This window comes from Entelurus aequoreus, linkage group LG05 (assembly GCF_033978785.1).
Source record: "Entelurus aequoreus isolate RoL-2023_Sb linkage group LG05, RoL_Eaeq_v1.1, whole genome shotgun sequence".
Classification (NCBI taxonomy): Eukaryota; Metazoa; Chordata; class Actinopteri; order Syngnathiformes; family Syngnathidae; genus Entelurus; species Entelurus aequoreus.
In genome coordinates this window covers 40,899,137-40,908,566 of record NC_084735.1, presented here as the reverse complement: position 1 = coordinate 40,908,566, position 9,430 = coordinate 40,899,137, and the positions used below count along the sequence as shown (strand labels likewise).

The following is a 9,430-nucleotide window of genomic DNA, read 5'->3' as shown; positions in this document are numbered from 1 at the left end:
ATATCAGAAGCAAGAGGACCCAGCCAACCAAGTGTAGCCGCTCCCTGTCAAGTAGGTAACCGTTTTTTTGGTATCAGTTTCGGTTGTTACTCTTCAGGTGAGTAATATTCTTGGTCAATTTATAACACTTAAAAAACAACAACTCCAGTCTGCCTCTGCAGTGTGACTCAGAGTGCCAGTGGCCAAAGTCTATATATAGGATCGCGGAGGGTGTGTCAGTCGAAAAATAGCGACCGTCAATCTTCACTATGACGTCACTTTCGTCACTTTATTGACACTCGCGGCACCCGAGGATCTAGTGACATGCCGCTGGGTGCTGTGAGCTCAGTATCTACAACAAAACGACTGACAGGAAGGCGAGAAACACTTTTTTTATTCAACAGACTCTCACGCCGTACATGCCGTCAAAAGCCTGAAGACGACCGCACACTTTCTGTCTTCACAATAAAAGTGCTGCTCCATCCTGCCTGCCCTAACAAAATAAGAGTCTCAGAAAGCTAGCGCACACAAGCTACCAAGCCACAGAGTTTACCGTCAATTAACTACTTATAAAGTGTATAAAAACAAGTATGGAACCTGGACAAATATAAGATGCCAAAAACTAACCACATTCATGTGGTGTTGGACAGAAAAACTTTTTTTCTCCTCCACAATGTAAATTCGAAAATGTGAGAGTTATCAGCACGTACTGTGGATCCTGTCTGATTCCAATCAATTAATGTCATCAGAATAAGGTAATACACTAACTTATATTTTTGTCTTCATTAAAGAAAGGAAACTATATGTTATGGTTATGGTTTGAGTTTATTTCAAACATGCATACAATTACAACATCATACATAATAAACATGCTTGTATTTTTATTAAATACCTTTAACATGTTAACAAAAGTGTATGTTTAATAAATAAATATACATTTTGAAAATATATACATATAAATAGGATATATCAACACAAAAATTGTCCCGAGTGTGTGAATGTGAGTGTGAATGTTGTCTGTCTATCTGTGTCCTGTAATGAGTTGGCGACTTGTCCAGGGTGTACCCCGCCTTCTGCCCAAGTGCAGCTGGTATAGGCTCCAGCACCCCCCGCGACTTGGAAGGCGACAACCGGTAGAAGATGGATGGATGGATATATAAATATATGAAGATGAGTTTGATCACTTCGACTTGGTAATTTGAAAAGTAGCTCGCCTGCTGAGTATCAAGATAGGGTATATGTGAACATTTCTATTAATGTTAGATAATGTTTAAAAATATGATTAGATAAGGGCTATTTGCTGGACAAACAACAGCTAAATATCAGTGGTGTCGGCTTTTTAGAAGTACGCCAAATTTGACAGATAAAACCCTCAATTACAGTAATGACTAGAACAGTGATTTTCAAATTGTAGTACGTGTACCACTAGTGGTATGCAGGCTCCATCTAGTGGTATGCCAAAAAACCACTTGATTAAAGTATAGTGTTTTGTTTTTTTACTATATTCACACAGTATTACTGTTTAAACTGTATGTAATGTTATAGTGACCAAACTTTTAAATATAATTGGTACAAAAAAAAAATCCCTGCCTTGTTTTTAATTAATATTTACGCCTACTACGCTATTGTATTTTGTTGGTCATTATTGTGGTATTCGGCCAAGTTTTTGCTGAGGTGGTACTTGGTGTAAAAAGTTTGAGAACCACAGCACTAAAATATAAGACAACCCCAGTCATCGTATTTCTCTCATAAAGATTGTGCAATTCACCTTTAAGACTGCGTTCACACTTGGTTCATTTGGTCGGGGTCAACAATGTAAAAAGAGATTGCCATGGGGTGGTCTACAGCACAAGATTGGGAGGCTTTCTTGACTTATTATGCGACGTAACTCAAATATTACTACACTATTCTGTCTCCGCTGGGATGAACAAAATGGTTGTTTTTAAATAATATTCTATTTTTACAGGCTGAGATTTCACCAAAAGCTTGGAAAATTGTAAGAGTGCCTTTGCCAAATGTTCGCCCCCATGAAGCACGCAGACCAAATAAATTAATTACCGCAAAAAGCATTGAGAAATTACCAAATATTTAAGAGGAAATTTGTCATATATCCTCTTTGCGCATCCACCTGCCCTGCCTGAGATAGGGATTAAATAAGATTTGCTTCTTCCTATTCCCTTTTGGACATGTTGAACTGTAATTTGTAAATAATTGGAATTTTGATGTAACTTTGTTAGCATGTTAGAAATAAACTACTAATAATACTACTACTGTCTGTTAGTGTGTACAAACCTGTTTAGACTGTTGTATGTCCTATATTTAGTTCCATGCAGTAATTATCAATATAACAATGGGTTCTTGCAAGTTCAGTTACAAAACAAGTTACAAGACAGAACCCCAAAAGTATTGTTGATAGATAGTAAATACCAGTGACATGCTGTCAGGGGAGGCTAGTGAGGCAGTGCCTCACCTTGCCACCACGGGGGTAAAAGGCTTAACCATGAGATGTTCAAAAACAAAGTAATAAAATAAAATAAGTTTAAATGTTTATCTTTTGGTCTATGTTTTCTATGTGATTTTGGTGTGGTTCCTGTATATTTTGATAATTGTCATGGTCAAAATCGCGGAAATTCCGTGTTTCCTGATGAAAATAACGTGGCAGACGAAAAGTGAGGCAGACACAGGTGGTGCCTCCACTGCTACACACAAAGTGTATTGCGCGTGTGCGTGGCGAGGGGGCGCATGCTTGTTGCCATGGGGAAAAGGCAGGCCATGAGGCAGCAAGTACCTCTGCCTCACAGTAGGGGGCGATATATTGTCAACCTGCAGTTCAATGCCTCTGCAGTACTCTGACTCGCCACACTGGGAGAAGTGGGGCGCTCAAGCTAGCAGACACATGTCTCTCCAGTGGAAGCCAGCCTTTTTTCTTTTTTTTAAACTGTATTTATAACAAACATGGCATTTTTATTAGAGTAAGCCAGCGTTTGTGGGTGTTTTTTGTCAGATGCAAAAATAGTGTTTTATTGCTTGGAATAAAATTGAATTAAATGAATGTGTCTGCCAATATGGAGGATTATATACTGTATCCAAGATTAAATACTTCTCTAAACTGGATTTTAACACCAAATTATTGTGATCATACAAAGTACGTTTTTATGAAGGATAGCTATTGCTGCTTCAGATACAAATACAGAAAGGTAAGATACACTATATTTGATTTATTTTGTCAAAAGCAAATGGGACCAACAAGTATTTAATAACAGCTTTATAAAATACTTTTTGGACCCATTTATCATATCATAATATTATTATGATAACGTTTTTATGAAAGCAAATAACTCCCTTCTTTTTCTTGTTACTCTAATGTGCAACCTAAATCAACAATGATTAGAGCTGCACATATGAAATTAAGTTTTTTTTAAAAAGAGAAGAAGAAGAAAACTCCAAAAGTATCTATTCCTCACCTGGTGTTTAGGTCACCGCACGTCACTGGCAAATACAGTTTGATCTTATTGTGTTTCATCGAACTCCAATCCAGTAAACTCCAGACACAAGTGTTACTTTACGACAAAACACACTTGAACAAGCAATAGACTCAACTAAGTCAATTTATGAATAAATAAATAATATAGACCACTATATTTTTAAATTGAAAGCAATTTCTCACATTATCTCCCGAAACTAACCATCTAGATGGCAGCGTAAGACACAGGCGGCTGTATTTTTTCCGGAAACGCTTACGTCATGAAACGTACGACGTACGAGTCGAAACTGCGTGCGCGTCACCGCCCACCTGCTACAGAAACCGCCTAAAAAGCTCGCTCCCGCCGTTCCCTCCCCATTCAGGTGCGGCAGAGCAACAGGTGCGGGAGGCGACATCGCCATTACAACTTCTACTACCGCCTTAAAGTAAACATTGTTTTATCACCACGAAGAATAGCTGGGCTTGTTTTAAAACTTTTTTTGTTGAATCAACAGAGTAAGTTTATTTGGAAAAAAAACGCTCGAGGATATTTAGAGCAGGTGGACGTCGCATCCGCTTTTTTTGTAAATCAGGTCGTCGTCGTCGAAGAGGAAGAAAACAAAATGGCCAACTCAGGTTTACAGATGTTGGGCTTCGTCCTGTCCCTTCTGGGCTTAATTGGCTTGATAGTGGGCACCATTTTACCCCAGTGGAAGATGTCATCCTACGCCGGGGACAGCATTATCACTGCCATTGCAATGTACGAAGGCCTGTGGATGTCATGTGCCTTCCAGAGCACAGGCCAGATCCAGTGCAAAGTCTACGACTCCATCCTCCAGCTCAACGGTAAGTACAGTTAGTCACAGGTCCAATTATGTTTATGCTTTTATTCTTGAAAGTTTATATCTAAACATGTGAGATATTCAACCATAGTTTTTTGTTTTTTTTTTACTATTTTGCTTTCATTACAAAACTAGTTCTCTATCCGAGTTGCCACAAAGTGATTGAAAGGGAAACTCATGTCTAACAGGAACTAGTTCAAGTAAATAAGCCACACCTAAATAATGGGGAAGCTCCAAACTGATTCCTTAAGCCAGTGGTTCTCAAACTGTGGTGCGGGTACCACCAGTGGTACGTGGGATCTATCTAGTGGTACACCAAAGGATCAATCAAATCTTGTAACGGTTTTATTTCCTATAGTCCAACATTGCTACTGTTCAAACTGTGTGTAATGTTACAATATACTTTCCAAATAAAAACTTCTGCCATGTTTTATTGAATACTGAAGTGAATTAATTGATTCATATTATGTTCAACATATGGTGACTGTTCATATCCAACTTGGAGAAGCAAACCATCAGGTTGGAGTAAACAATGGTTGAGAAAGAGCCTTAGATGGACATGTGGATTGTAATTTGCAATAAAAACAGTTTTCAGGATGCCAAAGTTATAGCTCTATTCTGACGGGGAGATTCCATGTTTACCTTAAACGTCAAGCCTACAAGTTATGCTATGCATCTATTGTTTTCCAGCCACTACACATGAACATCTCCTTGAATGGTCAGGTGGTGTTGTTCGAACTTAGCACCCACCTAGACAGAGGAGAAATAATATATAAGCTTCTCCAGTTAGGAATCCTCCATTTTTTTTTTGACTAAGATTCCTCCAGGTACTGCAGACCTCTTTAAATGACGCTCGCTTGTAATAAAGCAACTTTTGGTTCAGCAAAGCATCTCTGATGTCTCTTTTGATCCAACTACGCAGCCGCGTCTTCCCTCGACCCAGGAGGGGACGACAGGACCAGAAATAAATTTCAATACTTAGGCTTACTACAATGCTGTATTTTAATGTTGGTCATTATGGTGTGAGCCAAGTGTTTTCTGATGTGGTACTTGGTGAATAAAGTTTGAGAACCACTGCCTTTAGCCACCGGTATACCTGCACCATGTGTGTACAACCCTACCTTGCACTCTGATTGCTGCAGCTGGGCCTAACCGGTTTAGTCACTTATTGACTCTTCTTTTTGAATAGGAATGCAGTTATTTCTTAAGACACCTGCTAAACTCTAAAGGCTGCACTTCTACTCTGTGCAGACACCACAAGTTAGCGGGGGGAAAACGTCTAATTAAAAGTCTTCTTCTAGGTTTTGGCCATGAAGCGGTGGGGGTTGAACGTGAAATGCATGTATGGGATACTGTTTAGTAATTGATAGCCTTAAATTACGGACTTAAAATTCTTGCTGTATATCAAATACTTCCACAAGTAACTCATCAACCTCACTTTTACAAGGGCTGGTTTCAGGAAGTGGTTGTAGGGATTTAGAACAAGGTGCATTTGAATTTACTATTGTCTTTTTATGACTCTTATCTGTCAGAGGGTGTAGTTTTTGAAACAGTGGCTAAATAGGTCAGTTGAAACATTGCTTCTCCATATAAGTCAGCATTAACCGCCACATTGTCTCAAAGGAAATCTTTCTGCTTAGTTGTCAGTTTTGTTCCATCTTTTTAGACTTAAATGTTCTTATTGATTTAAAAAAATAAAAAGTACCCACCATGATAAACATTATGCAAGTAAACTTCTGCTGTACCAATAGTGGATTGGCCTTCTACAAAACCAACACATAGCAAGCTCGATGTTCACTTAATGTAGATTGAATGCACAGTGGGCTCCTTTGTTTGTGGACGGCGGTCTCGAACTTAAAATGTCCACCGGCAACAAGCACCTGAATTAGGAGTGTCCTCCATCATTATGTAACCTGAAACCTGGTCAGACCTGTTTGAGTTGTGCAAACTGTCACACTCATCCACTTCACCCACCCCACCCCACCACCGCCATCTTACGCCTTCCACTTGGAAGTTCTGTGATGTGTCTTAGGGAGCGCCAAAGTCACAAGTCTTTATGCAACTCAAAAGCTCAAATCTTCACAATCAAAGTGTCTTCACAGGCCATTAATGTATTTCACAGATTATCACGGGATTGTTAACTATTTGACTCATGCTGTGTTTTTCCACTCAGGTGCCCTCCAAGCAACACGCGCCCTCATGATTGTGAGCATTATCGTAACGCTGGTGGGCCTGGGCGCAGCCTGCATGGGGATGAAGTGCACTAACTGCGGGGGAGATGACAAAACACGCAAGTCTCGCATTGCCATGGCAGGTGGCATTATCCTCCTGATTGGAGGTAAGGGGTAGCACGCAGACGCAAACTTGTAATTGTTTTTCTTTTTTAAACCTGCATTGGTGATGATGTTCTTTGCTTTCCCACAGCGTTGTGTTCCATCGTTGCTTGCTCTTGGTACGCTCACGACATCATCCGAGCCTTCTACGATCCTTTCACCCCAGTCAACACTAAGTAAGCACATGACAATTGTAATAGTTTTTCCTCATCGTCTTGTGTTCACATTGATGGGGACGTGCCAATCAATAACAGCCGTTTCCCGGCAAAAAAGTATGTGATCGACATAGCTGATGGATGCCTTTTAACGCCGATCCCCTCTGGCTGAAAATGCATTTTATTTATTTGTAGTTGCCTGCGGATAAGTGTGTCTCCATACAGTGTGGCGTTGCTCCCTTAAGTTAACAATAATCATCTCCGTTACTGCAAATAAACTACATTTTTTTGTATTGTTAATATCACTGGAGAATGAGTCTGAACATGTTAAACTGAGAGCAAGCAGGGAGCAGGCATGCTAATTGCTAAGCTAACCGCTAAGCCAGCTTTAAGAAAAACACCAAGAAATAAGTGCTTTGTAAAGTTAAAAAGTGTAGATGGAACTGTTTTACAGCAGAAAGTAAGCAGGAAATTGGCAAGTAGATCATTAAGAGTCTAAACAGAGGATAATGTAACAACTGTTGTCAGCATAGTCAGTCGGTACGCGACACGTAAGAGGGGGGATCAATCCATAAATTAGTGGTGTCAGTATATGATTGAGTATATAGTTATGATGTTATCGATACTTGAGTGATTAGTTTGATATTTTTCTCAATACAATTTGTTTGTTTGTTTACAAACTCGGGCAGTAATTCCTTGGACACAGGATGACATTGAGGGCAAAACCAAAAGGTTGAAATGAGTAGCATTTAATACTTGTTGCTTTTGTTTGGTTGAGTACTTTTGACTTTGTTTTGCTCAAACTAGTGTTTAACAAAATTAACACAGTATTTAAACTAGTTCCCTATTCTGTTTTTACAAACTGTCAATACTCTCCTTAAATAAATTGAAAATTGTACTTTTAATACATGTGATCGATATCAGCCAATCTCACTCATGGATGATTGGAATCGTCAGCATAAAACTCTGATCTGAACATTTGTATCTTACTGTGCATTGTTTTCTAGGAATAAAAAGCACCGTCTTCTATAAAGATTAAAAGAAGCAACAATGCTTCCTGTTTTCTAGTTGTATACAGATTTTCTGCCCTGATGATGATTGCTCCCTTTTCTAACTTTCTGTATCATTTTATTTTCAAAGGTATGAGTTTGGAGCTGCTGTATTCATTGCATGGGCCGGAGCCTTCCTGGTTTTAATTGGGGGTGGGATGCTGGCAGCTTCTTGCCCGAGAGAAAAATCTACACCAAAATATCCCATCTCCAGACCACCTAGCAGCAGCAAGGAGTATGTTTGAACATGAGTCATTAAGGATAGCGGCTAAAGGAACACTTTTACATGCGCCAACATTCCACTGCGATAGACCAGGCAATCCCAGAAGAACCTCTGTACTTTTTTTTTTCAATTAGTTTTTTTCAAGCCAACGTGTAAATGTTACTGTAATATTTGACAAACCACAACCAAGTGGTCTGGGAGTGCAGTCAAAGCTTGAACGTGTACATCATTTAAGAAACACTAAAATTGTACGTAAGTCATAACCGTATTTTTGTCCCCTTTGAGAAATAGTTTCCATGTTACTGTAAAACGAGAGCAGTGCATAGTGTATTGGTGAGCCTAATATATATATGCACTAGACCAAGATAATATGTGCTTAGCATATTTGGAAATCTTCTGTAACTGTTCAGGCTGAATACTTACCAAAAGAAAAAAAAAGTCTTAGAAACAATATCACAATTCCTTCCATGTGTTTTTTGTCTTATTTATATGAACAATAGTCATTCATAACTGTGGTTGCTTTAATCAAGTGCCAGAGTAAAATGATTTAATGTGTAATGTACAATAATACTGATTACTTTCATTAAGATCGCCAATGTTATTGCTGTCATAACTGCAGATGTGTGGAGCTGTAATAATTACTGTTTATGTATAATTGGTTTTACTCCACTCATGACTGTTGCTGCACACTTATTTTTTTTAATGTGTTTTTTATTCGTGATTTTAAGCTTGTGTTGTGTATATAATTAAAGTGAAAAAACTAACAGTTGCTCTTGTTTTTTGATTTCTTGTACCCTTTGTTAAACAAATTACAAATATGGTCAACACAACTTCCTGTATTACACAAACATCAGTTAATGTTTGACATATACCAATGTCCTCTTAAAAAATTTATACTATCCTACGCCTGAAGTATATGAAAGTTATTCAGTTGGTAACTTTTTGATAAGATTCGCTCAATGCAATCATCCAATTCTAGTGTTGCATGCAAAATGCTGCCCTGTAAACAATGCTGATAAAGTAGTAGCGCTGTTACAATGTTAATTGTTTCTAATTCTCCCAACTCACTAAAACCATTGGCGCCATTTCTTAACCCTGCCTAAACTTGGGCAGCTGCTTTTAGTATTAAACTAAATTCTTCAGGGCCACACATATGGCGTCACATTGGTACCAAAAATCCAAGCGCGTAAAACTGTTATCGCGCGCTGATTCTCCACTTCGTGCGCGAGCGCGACACCCTTTTGCGCGCGCGTGGTGCATTTGTGCGCGCGCGCGGTGCCTTTCTGCGCGCGCGCTGTCTCGGTCTGTGCGCTGTCATGTTTCATTTTGGTACTTTGGGGGCGGGCATGCTTAGACCGCCCCTTCTTTCTGATTGGCTTTGGAAAA

General features: G+C 39.1%; 1 protein-coding gene across 1 annotated transcript; it reads left to right on the top strand.

The window, feature by feature from the left end:
* The first annotated feature begins 3,804 nt into the window (after positions 1-3,804).
* Positions 3,805-8,808, top strand: cldn7b (claudin 7b). The gene is made up of 4 exons (XM_062048109.1): positions 3,805-4,288; positions 6,458-6,622; positions 6,709-6,793; positions 7,913-8,808. Exons 1-4 carry the CDS (start codon positions 4,066-4,068, stop codon positions 8,064-8,066), a joined length of 627 nt encoding a protein of 208 aa, XP_061904093.1. The 5' UTR covers positions 3,805-4,065; the 3' UTR covers positions 8,067-8,808.
* The last annotated feature ends 622 nt before the right edge of the window (positions 8,809-9,430 follow it).